General features: G+C 43.5%; 1 protein-coding gene across 1 annotated transcript in view; it reads right to left on the reverse strand.

Annotated features, from left to right (window-relative positions):
- Positions 1 to 16,680, reverse strand: part of ZNF804A (zinc finger protein 804A) — a 240,386-nt gene extending 223,706 nt beyond the window's left edge. Inside the window, exon 1 of the mRNA XM_083495934.1 lies at positions 16,107 to 16,680. Coding sequence (XP_083352060.1) covers positions 16,107 to 16,217 — 111 coding nt within the window. The 5' untranslated portion in view covers positions 16,218 to 16,680. The remainder of the gene's footprint in view (positions 1 to 16,106) is intronic.
- Positions 16,681 to 19,051: the final 2,371 nt, after the last annotated feature.

Genomic DNA, 19,051 nt, shown 5'->3' on the forward strand with positions numbered 1-19,051 from the left:
ATCGGTTGGGGATGCTGCAGACATCCACAACTTTTCACTCTCTCCCGCTCCTCAATTTTTAAAAATGACACTCTTGATGTAGCAATGGGACTGGGGATTCTTTCAGCAGATCTGCACGTGGTGTGGCGCAGAGAGGGGCACACCGAAACTTAGTTGCACAAGCCATGTTCAGCCTCATTATTACAGTACCTTGGGGTGCAATTTTGAGCAGGGACTGCTGCATAACTAAGTCAATAGATTTGCTACAAGTTAACAGGCAATGTCAGCAGTGAGGATCATACTGTACATCTGACTGTGTCACGGCGATTTGGACATTGTTTAGCAAAATAAGAAATACAGTAAATAAAGATGTATCTTCTTGCAGATCGGGAAGAACGAAATCTCTGCAAAGAGGCATTTAAAGGTTTAAAGAGAAGGCGGGAGTGTGTATATGCACAAGTGTATATCAGAGAGAGTACTTTAGAAAAGAGGTGGGTTTATTTTGGAGGAGGGGTGCGCATTTTGAATATGGACATGGTCCTTCTCATCTGCATTCTGGGACTTTGCTGCAAAATCTTTCCAAAGTATTCCCCCCCCCCCCGCCCAAGATTCTGCTTACATTAATCATGTACTACACTACCACCATTTGTTATTAGTAAGAGCACTTAAAATAAATTGAGCAGTGTCCAAATGTGAAATCTTACTTATACATTAGGAATCCGTTCTTGAAATCAGAACACATTCCCGGCATGTGTGCTTGGTATTATGGTCTATAAGTCACTTATGAATATTGGCTTTAAAAGCATCCATTACTATTTTGCACTGTTTAATGGCTAATATTTGTAATGCTCATATTTTCATTGTTGTGCAAATATATTTTTACATCCAATGCCATTTGGATGGTGGTCGAGGAAGACAGACAAAATGCAACATGTAGCCTGAGTTGACAACAGACAGCCTGAGCGACAGATGGCATTTTCAGAAGGCATTCATAGACCTCAACCTCATGGAATTTAATATAAAAAACAACAACACAGCTAGACCACTGAACTTGGGAGCATTACAATCTTTGAAAATAACAAACTTGCACAACCATTTTTAGAAATATCAATAACCAACAATATCACAAGAATCTAGTGACAAACTGGACAGGAACTTATTTATTTATTGATTTATTGATTTACCTACCTACTTACTTAAAGGAGGGGGGCTCTCATTAAGTCAGGGTTGTGCAAAGGGGAATGTTATTCTGAGAATGGAAGTATTTGTTAAAACATGTTTCAAGCACTCATGAAAGTGTGGCAAGGCATTCTAAAGTCATTGGAAATAGATGAGAAATGAAGTTGTTGCTATTTGCAGTGAGTAGAAGCCAGCAGAAGCTAGATATAGCCCCTTCGTATTATAGAATCAATGGCTAAATCTCATCAGTTTTAATGCAAGGGCTTGTCCATGTAGCCCTACCGTCTATTCCAGTGTTCTTCAACGTTGGTTCCCTAGGTGTTGTTGGACTACAATTACCATCACCCCAACCAGTTTAGATAGAAGCAATGAATGATGAGGTTTGCAGTTGATCATCATCTCTGAACCCATGGTTGAAGAACACTGGTCTACTCCAATTGGCACCAGCTCTCAGTGAGGTCTTCCCCATCTTTGCCTACCTAATATTTTTAACGGAAGATGCTATGGAGTCTTTTGCTTGCCAAATCCAGGCTTCAGCACTCAGCTGACTTCAGCCCTTTGTTGAAGCAACTTCCTGGAAGCTGTCAGATGTTCTGTCTTGCCTGACCTAGCCTTATATATCCCCAAACAATCTAGCCTCTCCAAGATTTGTGCCAGAGAACAATCTATTCTAGACCTTGCTCTTGTACTTCCACAGAACACAACGGATGCAGCATCCTCCCCACCTGCCATCATTGTGCATGACCACCACTGTACCTGTGCATAGCCTGACTCACACTCACACTTGACACTGTGACCTGAATCCAAGAATAAGGAAATGTGATGCTAAGAGAAGGGCTCACAGTTCAGTAGTAGAACCCATGCAGTCGACCATTAACATGTCCATTTAAAGCATGGGGCGGCCAATCTGTGGCTCTCCCATTGGTTTTGGACTCCAAAATCCTACATCAGCCTCAGCCAACCTGGTCAATGCTCAAGAATGATGGGAGATCCATCATCATATGGTAGAGTTGCCATACGCCCACAATTTCCCAGATAGAGCTGGTATATGGCCCTCTTAAACAGCATTTGGGCGGAAATCGCTGAAATGTCCAGGAAAATCTGAATGTATGGCAGCCCATGTCTGGATATTCTCTTTTTGAAATATGGCAAACCCATCATATGGGAAGGTCACATTTTACCCAAACTGGGTAGAAGGGTCTGGGAAACATCTTTACTCTAGTTCTTGGAAAACATTTGCCAGCGAGGGCTGATATTGCCATTTTCCTTCACTGTGCCACCTTAGATAAGTGTCTCTGCTAAGGACTGTTTCTATCTGTCGCCTCTGTCTTTATAGATAATAGATGTTTTGCTATGGTTGTGATTTTAATTCTACGTAAGTCACCTTGAGTGGGTCATAAGTCTCAGAAAGGCAGGGTGCAAATCTAACCAATACTGGAGAAAATGAAACTGTAGGGTGACACTTTATATTGCAGTTTCTCCTGTTTCACTCAGATGCTGAGAGAGAGAGAGGTTACACTTTCCATTATGAAGCAAGTGATTCCTGGAAAGCAGCCTGGCGCACCCTCCTGATCAGCCAATCATTAGCTGTATCAAATTTGATGTATACATGGCAATTGCCGTTTTTGATTTAAGGATCCAAGAGAATGCCTGCTTTAAAGAAAGAACAAAGGTGCCCAACTGAAATGTGAGACATGTATAAAACATGCATGGCTTAGCAACATGTTTTCAGCGATGCAATATCTTTCCATATTGCAACATTACCTATTTTTCATTTAAACTGGTTTTCCAAGCTGGGGGGTGGGAGGAGAGAATATTGGGAGCACAACCCTTCCACCACCGACAACATTTTTTCATTAAAGCCGCTGTAAGTGGTACATGACAGTGTTAGCAAAGTCACTTAAATAAAACAGATGGAATCCAGAGCAGGGGGAGGGGGATCCCGATAGCACTTTACTGAGCATAAATTGAACAAACAATGTATGCTTTGAGGAGAAAGGAATAGAGATGTTGTCTTTCTTAATCAAGCCTTTTACATAGCAGGGTGGAAAAACTCCTTCAGAACTGCACAGCTAATCAGTGTCTGTGTTACATACGTAAGTGAAGATCATGCCACTCTGCCTATTTGACTTTAACACTAAAAGAATTAACCCTTCAGTTACAAACGGAATGATCCCTGCTGTTCCATCTCCAACAGACAGTGTGGCCCATTAGTAATACCGTGAAAAATAGTTACTTGGTACTCTAATTGTACTGAATATAATCCACTTTGTAAATTGGTAGACTCAGTGTGGCTGAACAAATTGCTGGGGGTAAAGGAAATAAACCTCTCATGGCGGGGGTGGGGGGACACATTGTGTGCAATCCTTTTATTCCTCTATTTGCTAGTTCTTCTTCTTTGCCTTCACTGTCCTTGGCCTCATTTGCCCTTACTGACAGACATTTAAATTTATTATACAGGCCAAGTGATTGTTGTCCGTACACAATAAATAAAATCTCGTGTATCACTATCATACTGTCTGTGTGGACAAATGAGACATGGGAAAGTAAAAGGATTTTTTTTTTTTTTTAGTATGGACATTCTGCTGAGTAGGATGTGTTTATAAAGGGGAAAAAATATCCTTAAAAAAATACCCAGATCCCTAATTGTTTTAAAACCACAGTACTCTTATTGAAGTCTGCAGAGCTGGCCTAAATGTAGTCAGAGCTTCAGTTATCAGACTTTATTCTGTCACTACTTCTTTGAGAAGGATCATATTTAAAGGTCAGTTCACCTGCTGAAGTGTTAAACGCGTCACGTGGGTAGTGACAGTAAATCCCTTCAAACACTGCTAGCAATTTTGAAGGACGCTGCTATGAATACTCTGCAAATCAACTCACCTGTAGCTTCTGACTACTTGATTTATCTACCCAGACAGGTATCCCTTCATATATAGGTTGTCAACCCTTCCCGAGATTAAAAACCTGGCGAGAAATCCTGCATGATTTAAGATTATAAATTTCAAGGCTGGATTAATTAGATCCACCCTCTGCAGCAATGAAATCAGTTGCTAAGGAATGAGTATGTGAAAGTTTAGAAAGGCTGGAAATGACCAAAAAAACACTCCTGGAATTCCTTGAATCTAGTAAGATGTGTTTTGTTCTAGTTCAGCGGCAAGCTAGAGTTTCTATCTACCAAAAATATACCTTATCCCTTAAGCCCAATCATAGGCATCAGCCTCTAGGGGCTGAGGCACTTTTGGAGGCCCCAATGTTTCTTTTAGGGGGCCAGACCACCTCAATGTTCAGAAGGCATTCAGCTCTGCCCTCTGACTTCATGCAATGTCGCATGCGCAACATCAGGATGTTGCATTGGGTCCCCTCAATCATCTTGAGCAGATGGCACCTATCAGCCCAATGCTTCCTTTTAGTCTATCTCTCAGGGAGCTCTGGGCACTGTGTCCTCTGGTGGGCTCTCTCCTTTGCCAGCAGACCTGGCAGGCTTACCTAACTGTGGTTGATAACAAATCAGGCAGCCCTGGGCACCTAGCCATGTTATTATTCCCAAAGCAATGCAAGGTCAGTAGCATTGTGGGACATTGAAAGCCCAGCTAGATCTTGCCACTGCTAAGAGTGCCAGTCCTAGGAAAATAAAGATGTAGGAAGGTCTAGGGCAATGGGCCCTGACAGCTGTCCAAGGATGCCAGAAGCTGGTCCTTCTCATCTGGATTCCATCCATTGTACAATCTCACTTCTCAGTTTGGGTTCTATTTTTACATTTCCCGAAGTAAATGCACCCATGTTATTCCAGCCAATGTGGCTATGGTAGATTTTGTAGTCATGGTGCACTTGAGTACACTTTTCTATGTGTTACTAAACTCTGGAAAGTATTCTGTTGATTTTTATTTTCTGGTTATTATTTTTCCTTAATTAGACACTTTCTACAGAAGTCACTCAACTTTCTGACCTTGACCCTCAGCATTTTCAGAATCACTCCAATGACATTGGGATTTGCTACCAATTAAAACCAAGGGGATGAAAAGAAGAAGAAAATAAGTGCCTTTGGGGTTTCTTCCTTTTTAGTTAAATATCAAATGTAACATGGAATATGGACAGATGGACAAGTGGTAACAGAAGAACCATATCTTTCTTAAGGATTTATTTTTAAGCAAGAAAAAAAATGGAAACAAGTTTGGAAATTAGTATGGCATATGCTAGAGCTGAATTTATTTACTGGTTTGAAAAGTGGGCTAATAAAAGGTTTGGGTGGGTACGTCCTAGCTATACCATGAAACTGTCATGGAAGCAAAGTCAAAGATGCTTATTGGAATGTCTATATGCATGTATCAAATAACTGTCATATAGTAGCTAAGATTTAAATCTCACTCTAGCCACCAATTCAGCCCTTCAGCTCCCTCTCCAAGTCCACAATACTGAAATTCCATGCAAGAACCCCTTTCCAAAAGGCTTAGCATTCCACCGGTCTGTGTCTTGATTGACAGGAAAAGGAAGACTAAGTCCATCCTTCTCTGCTCCCCCACGTGAGCAAACAATTGGAAGCACGTTGAACCAAAGACAAGGACTGCATGAACATGACTCATTTCTGCAAGTGTACCCCCATCTAGCTAGGAATACACAAATGGAAGCCTCTTCCTAGCTCGACTGGAGCATCTCAACCAATGTGTTGTTTCGGGATCCTACCTTAATGCCTGTAAGTGATTGGCAAACTCTCTCAGTGTCCCCCTGTCCCCCTCCCCTTTTGCTTTTAAGGATCTGCCGTTGGTTCCCCCTGTTGCTTGTCTGTTGATTTCTTTTTTCTTTTTTCCTTAAATTGTGCATCTTATGAAAAGACAAGGAAGCACCATTTTTCAATATTAATAATAAAAACAATACTATAGCACTACTGAACAAGTTTATTAGGACAAAGCTAGACGTTTGTGAAAAGGTTTTCCCTCAGTGAATAATTTTGATGGGCAAAGCCTGAAACAATCTTTAAAAATCTGCTCTTGAAATTTAGGAAGATCAACTGCTTACACAGTCCAGTCCTAGGCAGGTTGACTCAGAAGCAGGGCCCACTGAGATTAGTTGTCTTACTTACCTAAGGAAGTTAGATTAGCCTCAACCAGAGCCAGGGCCTTTTCAACACTGGCTCCAGCTTGGTGGAACGCTCTGTCTCATCAGACCAGGGCCCTGAAGGATCTGATTTCTTTCCGCAGGGCCTGTAAGACAGAGTTGTTCTGCCTGGCCTTTGGCTTGGAGTCAATTTGATTCCCTCCGCCTCTTTCTTTTTTCTTTCTCCTCCTGTGATGAGGCTGCATTTTAATGTTTTAATGTTGTATTTTAATCTTGTTTTTCAAGTTGCATTTCAATCAACTTGTTTTTTATTGTTTGTTAGCTGCCCTGAGCCCGGTCTTGGCTGGGGAGGGTGGGGTATAAATAAAATAATTTATTATTATTATTATTATTATTATTATTATTATTATTATTATTATTATTACTAGAAGGCACAGGATTGTGGCCCTCAGGATTATCACAAGCTTTGCTTTACTTGTTCTGGGGAAGGGGATACTTACTGTTTCCCTGGGAGTTTGGCTTTCCAAGGCTTCCTGTCCTTTTAAACCAAGCTTTTCACAGAACCAGGATACTAAAAAGGATATTTATTCTATAACACATACCTCTGAAATAGTATCTCCCTTTTTTTGTAGGACTGAATTTTTTACCAGCTGAACCTATCAAGAGCACAAAAAACGTTAACAGCTAAGAAATAGCCAGTCGCCGCGGAAGCTTTCTACATTTCTTCCCCTTTCTATGCTACCTACTGCGCTGCCAACAACATATGCCGACACACCATAAGGTTTTCATTTCCACCTCCAACAGATACTGAAAAGCAATATGTACAACAGTTTCTTCAATCCAACCTTAGCGGTTGCCTGAGGTGCTCTTCTATCAGCAGCAAATTGGTCTGTGGCAACTGTCATTTATTCCGGACGCCTGGAAATCTATATTTTGCATTTACATGACTTCTTTTAATGTCAGTTGCTAATGCAAAGGTTTGATAGGATTTGGATAGGACCCCGTCTGAATGAACTGCATTTCGGAAGCTTGTGGAGACCAATGGAGACTGTCGCATCAGGACAAATGGGGGTGGGGCACTGCCTCATCAACCTCACTCTGCCCTCAGTGGTGAGAGCACTGGTGAGGATTCCTTTCTGCAAATTTATCTGAAAATATTCAGCAATGACAATATTGAAGCACTGGTGCCATCTCTTTTGTATATACAGCAAATGAAAAATTGTAAACTGTGGGCCCACAAGAAGCTTGTAGGGGGGTCGTCTGTCTGGGCAGTCATGAGAAAAGGCACAGAATCATTGCTGGAGGGTTCAGCCTCTAGGGCATGGATTGTATGTGACCATAACAGAAGAGAGGTGAATTTAATGACTTATGGTGCTGGAGGAGACTCTTGAGAGTCCCATGGACTGCAAGAAGATCAAACCTATCCATTCTTAAAGAAATCAGCCCTGAGTGCTCACTGGAAGGACAGATCCTGAAGCTGAGGCTCCAATACTTTGACCACCTCATGAGAAGAGAAGACTCCCTGGAAAAGATTTTGGGAAAGATGGAGAGCACAAGGAGAAGGGGACGACAGAGGATGAGATGGTTGGACAGTTTCTTGAAGCTACCAGCATGAGTTTGACCAAACTGCAGGAGGCAGTGGAAGACAGGAGTGCCTGGCGTGCTCTGGTCCATGGGGTCACGAAGAGTCGGACACGACTAAACGACTATACAACAACAACAACAACAACAACAACAACAACAACAACAAGATTTCTGGAACCAGCTGCATACTGACAGAAGCACAGCACACTTCATAAATACACTATGAACTTTAAACTTTAAACACAGCAACAAACTTGGTTCAATAATCAAGCCAACATCATTTTGTAGCAAGGACTTTACAAGCGTGGGGGCTCATTTACGCAGGCACTGCAAGATAAAAAATGGCAGGTGATGTCCTTGAGAAACAAATCTGCTTTGAACCTTTAATCTTCAAGAGTGAGCGCAAAACTGAGAGACAGTATTCTTCAACCAAAATAGGCATGGCAGCCCATTGTTTCTTTTTCATATACGTGAAAGCATGAGCAAAACGTTTACTACCCCTAGATCAGCATTTGCAGGGACATCAGATCACAACACTTTGGGGCCTGAATTTGGCCTGTGGGTCACCAGCTGGCAACTCCATCTTAAGCAATAGGCTTCTGCAATGCCTGGGCTTTTTGTAGTGTGTTCTATTTTAGAATGCCTAGTAGACCAAGGGCAGATACAATATCACCACCACCATTTCAATTTGTAAACCCCCCTTCATCTGAAGATCACAGGCAGTTCACAACATAAAAATGAAAAAGAGAACCCAAAATACATAACAAAATAAAAACAAGCCAATAACCACCTTCCTACAGACACATTTAAAAAGCTATAGAATCTTGATCAGCCAAAGGCCTGATTAAGAAACGTTTTTGCCTGATCCCTAAAGATATGTAACCAAAGAGCCAGGCAAGAATTCCTCCTCCTCCAAAATAAATTTCAAATATTACCATCACCTTTTCTAGTCTTGTTGAATATAAAGGAACACACTAAACAGTGAGATTCGCCCTAAATAATGTTTAGCTCAGTGAATTGCATGTTGGAACTGTCAGAGGTCTGCTGAGACCACTTTTATATAAAATTCAAGGATAAAATTGCTCAGGTTAGTATAGTATCAGACGTGAGGCGGTTTCCAACTAACTCATTCTGTCAGTGCAAGTACTCCTACTTGTGCAACTGACCTTTCCCTCTCCCCTCCCTGCCCTGCACCCTCCCCAGATCTATTCCAGAGGGTCGCACAAATCCTCAGAACAGATTTAGGGGATATGCAGCGTGGAGGAGATAGCAGGTAGTTCCAATGTGCAAATCCTTACGCTGATAGAACAAGTTAGTTGGATACTGCCTGTGGTGTCCAATGTATTGCCTTATTCTTTGCGGGATCAGTTTCTGTCCTTTAGACCCTGGATGAGTCATTGTCGTGAGAGGCTCAAGATGCTCCTGTGGGGACAAGTGTCTATTACCGGCTGTGGTTGGTACATCAGCTAAGACCTGCTCCAGAACAGCAAGCAGGAATAGATCAGCCACTGTGATTCATGCACTGATAACCTCATGATTAGATGACCTCATGACTGGATTATGGTAATGTGTAGGGCTCCCCTTGAATCTGATCCAGAAGCTACAGCTGGTTCCACATGCAGCTGCCTGGGTGCTCAGTAGAACAAAGCCCTGAGCAGTTTAGGTTACCTGGAAAACATCCTTCCCCTGTATCAACTGTTCGATCATGAAGATATTCAAGGGAGGCTTCGTGGGCTTTGCCGGAACCTGCAAATTGTTCTTTGATGGCAACTTAGAAGCAGGCTGTCTCTGTGATAGTCCCTACCCTGTGGAATGCTCTCCCCTTCCTGTTATTCAGGAAACGTCAACATAGAAGTGTTCTTCCTATACAGGGTTACAGGGAAGCAGGCAGAGGGCCTTCTCAATAGTGGCACCTGCCCTGTAGAATGCCCTCCAATCAGATGTCAAGGAAATAAACAACTACCTGACTTTTAGAAAACATCTGAAGGCAGCCCTGTTTATGTTTGATGTTTTATCGTGTTTTTAATATTCTATTGGGAGTCACCCAGAGTGGCTGGGGAAACTCAGCCAGACGGGCAGAATAAAATAAATAAACAAATTATTATTGTTGTTGTTGTTGTTGTTATTAAAAACATGCCCCTTTGCCTGTGAATCTTGATCGTTAACCCTGGACTCTATAGTCCTTTAGTTCTTGATCTTTCTGCTTTTTGAAATGGTTTTAAAAGCACCATCTTTATGACATGAATCAATTCAATAATTTCTTTATAGTAAGCAGTATTAAATGTAAATAATAAACAAAGAGTTGAATTGCATTGCAGAAGTTAAAATGGAATAGTGGCACTGCAATGGAGAGTGGGGTGTGTGTGTCTAAGTACAGCCCTACTTTCATTTCTTTGAAAGCTCCCTCTAAAAGAAATTCCAGATATTTTCTTCCATTGATTAACTGCTCCTATAGGCTGGACTTTTCCTGTACTTATAACACACTGTTTTTGGCAAGGGATTATTATGCAGTGGCAGAGCACATGTCTGCATGCAGAAGGTCCCAGGTACAATCTCTAGCATCTTCAATTAAAATGATCAGGTGTCAGATGATTCAAGTGATTATTATTTTTTAAAAAATGAGAGGAAAAGGTGCTGGTATTCACCATAAAGTCGTTACAGTAAGTGTCACACTTTTAAGGTTTTTTTGGGGGGGAGGCAGTTGTTGGTACTGCATACCCTTGAGTACCCCCAGAAGAAGAAAAAACCAGGATGACAGGATTCTGAGATACTGGAGAGACACTGTTAGCCTGAATAAGAGCACTGGGCTGAATAGTCTGACCTGCTATATCGTTGCTTCTTGTCTTCATGTTGCATGTGAGAGTTTTGAAACAGTTGGTATGTTTTGTCCAGCTGTTGTTGGGCTAATTCGAACAATTCTTCTGTGCTCAAAATTTATTTCATTTTCATTATTTTGCTACTTTGTAGTTAAATTAAATAAAGTCCTGTCATGGAAAGGAATCTTTCTGATACAATTCCAACTAAATCCCACCATCATTTCATTAGAAATACATAAAAATTAAAATTAAAAAAAATGTCCAGTAGCACCTTAGAGACCAACTAAGTTTGTTCTTGGTATGAGCTTTCGTGTGTCTGAAGAAGTGTGCATGCACACAAAAGCTCATACCAAGAACAAACTTAGTTGGTCTCTAAGGTGCTACTGGACAATTTATTTTTATTTATATATATATATTTCTACTGCGTCAGACCAACACAGCTACCTACCTGAATCTAGAACCATCATTTCTTTGTAATACACATCCTTTGCAACTTTATTGTGAATTCTCTACATACTTACAGTGCAATCATATGCATATCTACTTGGAAAGTGGAAGCGGGTGGCGCTGTGGTCTAAACCACTGAGCCTTTTGGACTTGCCGATCAGAAGGTCGGCGGTTTGAATCCCCATGACGGGGTGAGCTCCCATTGCTCTGTCCCAGCTTCTGCCAACCTAGCAGTTCAAAAGCACACCAGTGCAAGTAGATAAATAGGTACCACTGCGATGGGAAGGTAAATGGCATTTCCGTGTGCTCTGGCTTCTGTCACAGTGTCCTGTTGCGTAAGAAGCAGCTTAGTCATGCTGGCCACATGACATGGAAAGCTGTCTGTGGACAAACACTGGCTCCCTCTGCCTGAAGCGAGATGAGCACTGCACAGCATAGTTGCCTTTGACTGGACTTAACTGGGGTTCTTTACCTTTATCTACTTGGGAATAGGTCCTATTGAGCTTCATTGTACTTATTCCCAGGGAAACATTTACAGGACCTCAATTTTCACTGCATAATTTTAATTACACCATACAGCGACACAGCATCAAAGTTTGAGTTCATTTCCATGCTCCTTCTGAACATTTGTTTCAATTACATTCATTTACCCCAGAGGCAAGGAACCTGTGGCCCTCCACTTAGTGGTGAACTACAGCTCCCATCATTCCTGAGCAATAACTATACTGGCAAAGGCTGATGGGAGTTGGAGTCCAACAATATATGGAGGACCACAAATTTCCATCCTGGGCTGATAGCATCTTATCCAACCTTTACATTCACTACAATGTTCACTCATGGTTTTCTTGATCCATAGCCATTTTCCAGTCTCACAGCTCTTGAGGTCTCCTTCCCTGTCCCCCAACTACTTTGTTCTTCAGTTTCCCTTTGCATCCTCGTCACGGTGAAACATTTCCCCCCGTCTCATAGTAGAAATGAAAATAATGTGATCAGGGGCATAGCCAGGGTTTATGTTAGCTGGGAGCAGAACCTCAGTTATTTTTATTGATTTACTTGACCATGAATGTGAGGGTGCTGGGGTGTCACACTTTCCTACTACGGAACCGATATGAATGGAGGCTCTTCATTTCCTCTATTTAACACCATGTAGCTGCAGTTTCACAATCATCTCTTTCAAGTCACTCACAAGCAGCGAAGCAAGTGAAGAAAAGACCTAAGGCACTATCACCTCTTCCACCCCCAACTAGAAATCTGAGAAAGAGCAATAAATCCTCAGATTTGTGCTTCTTTGCTCACTAGATCAGGAGTGGGATTAACATCTACTGTCCTCATTCTTAAGACCACAACCACACAGCAAAGTTAGTTCAGAGGAGAAAGAGAAGAGAGCAGAAGAGAGGGGGATAAACTGCTCAGCAGTGGCCCCTCTTGGCCAATGGAGAAATTGCACAAATGCAATAAAATAAACTCCCTTGAAAGCTGAAATAACCAGGGCCCTTTCATTACATCTAAAATCATAAACTGCTCATTTAACCAGTCTTATGGGTTTTTCTATATCTGATGTTCCCTGGGAATGTATGCACTTCCTTGCTGACAAAACAACGTGGGTCTCCTGCACTAAAGTTGATTATACAGTGTTGATGTCACAAAAAGGTTTTGGTAGAAGTTCATTTTAGCTTCAGTCATGTGTGTGCATATATATGTATATTCATTTCACACACAAACACACACAGAGAGAAAGAGAGAGAGAAAGAGATGCACACAATTTTTTGGTGGAATGATATATCTACATCTCTTCAGGACAAAGTCAACCGTCAATCAAAGACTTAATAAACAGCACTGAAGTTATTCCATGAACTCTGAAGAAATGGTTGCTTTTTACCACACTCTACAACTAGCAAAGACTGTTGACAACAGCTGGATTTGGAGTGTGAGCACAGATCACAATGGACTTGCTACTTTGGGGACAACTCCATTGTATAGATTTCACCATAGATTACAACTTTTAGTTCAGCAGTTACATTAACCTGGGGGCACTGCTTAATCTATTAAAAGTTTTAAATACTAATAAATCAGGAAACCCTTTTAAAATAAAAATTCTGACAGAAAAACTGTGGGTGGGAAGCACTAACTTAGATGATGCCTTCGTGTATGGAATGGAACACATCTTCTAAAATGGTGCCTGCTTGGACAGTGATGGGGAAGCTGCAGCCCTCCAGATATTATAAGGCTCCAATTCCCATCAGCTCCAGCCCACATGGTCAATGCTAAAGGAATGCAAGAGTTGTAGTCCAGGAATACCTGGATAGCAACACGTTCTCCCCTTCCCATCCAAAAACAAAAATGAATAGCTTTTTCCATTTGTCCTAATATGTAAAATCATGCAACTTAATTTCATTCTTTAACAAAGTTAACCGCACTGTCTTCAGTTGGGTGCCAGCTCTACTTCTTTCCCCTTCTGTCCATTATGTTGTTAATTTGGTTCCTTTTTCATGCATAATGCCCCTTTCTATTATGTATCAAGAAGAGAAAGTCAAGATTGAAGACTATGTATTTTTTACTTATGAAAAATCCCATATCTCCCTTGGAAGGTTTTTCCACTTTAAATTACATTTAAGAAGTACATTTACATCCTGGTTGACTGGGTCTGTGAAATAATTTTGCATTCACTTCCAAAAAGAAATGAATTTCATTTTTGAGAGAATTAGGTTGTATTATAATAAGATTTTCCTTATATTACCTTTCAGGAAGTCTTCTGTATCACTTTCATTAAATTAACTTTTTTTTAAAAAAAACAAAAACAAAAACTCTCCCCAAATACAGAAACTGAATTAGATTTGCGGCAAAGGCCAATTTTGCCACATGCCAAAATAACTTCAAGGCAAAACAAATTATGTCAGTACTCAGGGATTGGTGACATTTAGGACTTTTCTACATTAGAATGTGGTACGTAAGAAAATATCTTAAGATTTGCTCCCAATCATGCCGAATAATAAGCAGATAATTGAACTTTCAGATGTATTAGTGGTACATGACAAAAGGCATTTGACATATATATATATTGGAATGTGATCAACATGACATTTCAAAGTGCCACTTGTCACCAAACAGAACTTTACAGAAGTGCATTAACTTGAGCTGCAATCCTCCACAAGGTGTAACATTGACTTTGTTGCAGGCATCTTAAATATTGCAGCAAATCTTCCCTAACAAATTTACCTATAGATATTTGAGATAGGAACCCATTTCACCTGCTTGGAAGTACATTCCATTGACAACATGGGCACTTGCTTCCAAGGAATTGTATTTAGGATCACAGTTGTTAAAGACACAGAGAAAATTCTGTATACACAAACCAATCATAGCAATGAAAGGTCAGTAGTGAACAATGAAGGTAATAAGATTTTGACACAGTTTAACCAACATGGATAGAAATGCTTGTGGGCTGCTTGCTAATTTCATCAATGAATCATTCTTGCCTTATTGCTCCTTAAAGAGAACAGCACCCTACTTGGCATAATTCATACCATCTTCCATTATTATTTCATAGGAATCTCTGTGTATGTAAAATCTCTGTATGGCATTTTGTTTGTGTGTCCCTGCTTGATGAAATATGAATGAATTTAACAAGGTGTTTCCCGCAATAAACCATAGAAGAGAGAACCAACATTTCCCAAACCAGTGTCATTTTCTATTTAGTGTAATTTATTTTAGGACTTGCCTCAAACTTTGTTCAGTCACTATATTTACAGAGAAATCACAAGGTAACCATCTTTAGCAAGCATAGGAAGCAACTCTTCCACACAAGGGACATGTGCTGAATTCCTACTGCATTGTTGCTATAGAAAAGTTTCAATAAGCACTAGTGAGAAAACAGTGTTCCTCTCTCCAAAGCTGGATCCAGTACTATAGAACTTTTTCAGGGCTCCCTTGCACATGGTGACAGGTCCACAGTGGGTAGCCTTCCTGCATCTCATTTGTCATATGAAGAAGCTGAACTTCTTCAGAAAATAATTCCTTCCAGCGTCAACAATTTCAAACACAGACACAACAAATGTGATCACTCTCAAGTCAAACCAAGCATGTGTTCGTCAACAGATTTAACAGAAGAGTTGCCAGCCAAACACCCCAACTAATGTAATTTGGCTGGCAACCTGAATATACCAATATATCATTGAGGTAGGTGTGCCTTTAGTGCATTCTCAACTCAAGCCACCCCATGGGCAGTTAGTCAGCATCAACCTTATGTGCATACTACTATCCTCAAAGGAGCTTACTCCTGAGTGAGAGGGTATAGGAGTGCCTTCTTAAGCACTTTGAAGTCAAATGAGAACAGGTGTGCAAGATTGTAATCCTAGATACACTATCTGGGAGTAAGGTACATTGAAAGCAGTGGGGCCAACTTCAGAGTAGACATGCATAGGATTGTACTATAAGTTGATTTACATCCCCTTCTTATCAACAGGGGGATGCTCTGAGCTACTATCGTTCTTCAACAACCTCCTAATGAAAAACTCAATAGTTTGAACCTTTCTCTTTACTTTCTGAAGACCCTCACACCCTCTTTCGTATTAAACAAAGCTGAACCAGAGCTAGACATAAGAGGGATTCCACTTCCTCCTCTGGAGTCGTAACCTCTACCAGATAACTGCACAGCTTGTTTTAAACACTCTGCCCTCCAAGAGAAGAAGGACTCGAACTAACCACTGCTTCGACCAATAAGCAAGAGCATCTGTGCCCCTTCCACTGGGTGTTACGGTAAACCAGGTCCCATCACATAAGGAGCACGTTGGAGAGCCCTGTCCAGGAAGACCCAAAAGTAAACCGACAAGAAAGCAGGGGAGACTGAACACAAGGTAATCGTTTCCCCCATCCTTTAGCAAATATATCTCCACCAAACCGCCAGAGAACCTTCCCTGGAGCGCGCCTCTCGGAGCTGTCCAGAACGCTGCGGTGCTGAACCCAGAGTTAACCCAAGCGAGGCATCAACAGATAATGGAGCGAGCGAGAAAGAGGAGAAGGGGCGGGCGGGTGGAGAGGAAGGCTCCTTACCAGAGTTTTGTTGCCGTTCTTGCTGAGAGGACCTCGGAAAACTCCTTTGATGTTGCGAAAGTGCCCATTGCTGAGGTGCGCGGAGCTGATGACAATGTAATAACACTCCATGGGGCAGCCGCCTCGTGGGCTGCTGCCGCCGCCGCTGCTTCCATGCACCCCGAGGGTGCCCGATCAGCCGGGAAGCAAGGCGCCGGGCGTGTGTGTGCGCGCGCGCGTGTATGTATGTGCGTGCGCGTGTAGGGTGGCGGTGCGAGGAAGCGGCGATGGGGTGGCGGCGGGAGTGGGTGGGGAAACCCGGGGGGAAGCGAGCCCCGAGCACACACAAGGCGCGCGCACCAGAGGCATGCACACCGCGCTCCCTCCGGCTGCTCGCTCCAGCTCAGGCGGTGGAAGTAGCGGCAGCCCGGCTCTGCCTTTCCGCAGGGTGGGGAAGAAAGAGCGAGACGGACAGAGACACAGCAAGCAGGCGAGCTTAGCAATGGCCGGAGCCAGCAGGCATTGACCACGGTCTCCCCCCCCCCTTCCCCTTAGAGCTGCTGCTGGAGGAGGAGGAGAGAGAGGAGGAGCAGCCTTAGCATCTCTCTGGCTTTGTCGAAGGAGTCTGAGCTGCTGCCTCGCACAGGCATGGTGCTATTATAGCGCGCAGCCTTGCCGCTCCGCTGCACTGAGCCAATGGCAGGGAGCCACTAGCCGGGGAGCTGTCAGAGGAGTGCATCTGTCACACGCCGCCTTCTCTCCTCCTCCTCCTCCCCCCCACTCTCCTCCTCAGTTTCCCCCCTCCCCACCCTCGCTTTTGGCTCAAGCCCTCCACAGAAGAGGGCAATAACGGACAGAGGAGGAGGAGAAGCGAAGAGGGCGCCCCCGCTCCCCACATCAGCTTCTTGCTGCCGTCGCCCAGGTAAAATATAAGAGAAGGAAGAGAGGGGAGGGGGAGATTTTTATTTATTTATTTTTTATTTAGGCGAGCGAGTGTCCCTGACAGGCTGGTCGAGGGAAGCCTTTCCATCAGCTGCAGCGAATCCCCTTTCCCTAAGATGTGACATTCGCAGCTGCTTCTCTCCCTTAGTTGTGGGGGGGGGGGGATCGTTCCCGAGCAGGATCGACGCCTGCTCTCGGGGGTCAAGGCTGTGGTGGGATCCTGTGGAGGTGGGGGAAGACGGGGCAGCCGCTTCCTCGCTGCTTACAAGCGACTCTCTGCTATGCGCGCCAGCTCGGTGGAGCCTCCACCACCAGGGAGTGGATATCCGAGACCAAACGCTGCTCCTCCCTCTCTCTCTCTCTCTGCCTTGTTTGCGGGCTTCCTACTTGCGCTTTGTTGGGATACAGGAAGCAGAGCTAGGGGGACTCCTTGCTGTGGGCCTCCTCCCCTGTAGTAGTTGTCCCCCACCCCACCCCCCGTACCTGTCATTGCCTGCCTGCCTGCCTGCCTGCAGATCCCAAGCGAGAAGCAGCTGGACTGCCCCGCAGGACCGGGTTTTTCAATGTCAGGGGTTGCAACCTTTGGAATCTCGCGGTGTGCACGGGAGAGCAAGAAGCAGGAAAATAAATGTTGCCTTCTGGACGCAGGCTTTTCCTTTCCACCACTGGGGAAAGTACACACGGAGGCGGTGGGGAAGAATCAAAGGCTTCCAAGGCTTTCCCAGCCTCAGCGCCTCTTCCCTTTCAGGAACAAACCGCGGGACTTGGAGAGAGCCGGCAGCTTTGCCTCTCTTTTGTAGACTCCCACCTCCCACCTCAAGATTTGATGCCACCGTGGCCACGCCCCCTTCTCTCTCTCTCTCTCTCTCTCTCTCTCTCTCTCTCTCTCTCTCTCCTCGAGCAGGTTAACCCTTGAAGGGCGGCCCCGCAGCAGATCAATACTTCTTCCCGCTGTGCCCGGGTTTTCGGGGGTAGGGGCGTGCTGCCCTTCCTTGCGAGCACTTCATCTGTCTTTTGGCGCTCCGGTAGCGCGTGCTTTATTGGGTATAAACGGGTCTCATTAGCAGGCACTTAAAGGGATCAATAGCCAGCCAGCGGAAAGCCTGGGGACCATTCCTCCTGCAATGGATTTACAGAGACTTTTATTTCTTCCTCTAACCCGAAGATGGCTTAATTGGTGAAAAAGCAGATTGAGGCGCACGCTTTGCCGGGGGTGCCGCTTAAGACGCAGGCCGAGTGGAGAGGCTTGCTGGGGGCCGCATGCAATTTCTTTTCGGATCTGAACAGGTGCAGAGCAGCACGGCAAGAGTTAAACGGATCAGTGGCAATAAGAGAGAAAGCTGCTCTTGGAGCTATTAATATAATGGACTTCCAAAAGCCATACCGGGTTTCAAATACTTATCAATTAAGTTGTTGATTTTAAATTTTATCATACTTATTACTCTATTATGCCTGACTCCCAGAGGCTGATGTGGCTTCAGGCCACCCCAAAAATATTTCAAGGGGCCAAAGGCCTCCCCCCAAAAAGTTGATGGACATTGCCATTCAAATAGTGTGTGTGCACTTTGTCATGTGATCGAATATGCAGGGTGGGGTTTACCTGCCCCTCTAGTTTATTCAAGTTGGTACCCATGTCTGTAGTCATTCTGAGAACATCTGACATTATGATTCGAAGAAGCTGAATACCACCAACCACCCCATCTTGGCTAGTCAGGTTTTTTAATTGGCGTCCACACATCGTTTTCTTCCAGAATGAGTGGCAACTGGGTTCCTGTTGTTTTTCTGTAGTCCACACACAGTCTAGGTGTGCTGCATATTTTGTGCCCCTGGAAAGCGCTTTTTGAGAAACTACGTTTCTCCTCAGTGTGTCCATTTGAAAACAGATACAGGTAATCCCAGAAATGGAGATGTCTCCACAGCTGCCCAAGGATGGTGGCATGTACAAAGGTGGCAACCATCACTTCTTTCTTCATTCACCTGGGGCATGTGCAGGAAAGAAAAGGTGTCGATAACTAACCAAGGGA

The sequence above is a fragment of the Podarcis liolepis genome (assembly GCF_965112155.1).
Source record: "Podarcis liolepis genome assembly, chromosome: 1".
NCBI classification, from domain to species: domain Eukaryota; kingdom Metazoa; phylum Chordata; class Lepidosauria; order Squamata; family Lacertidae; genus Podarcis; species Podarcis liolepis.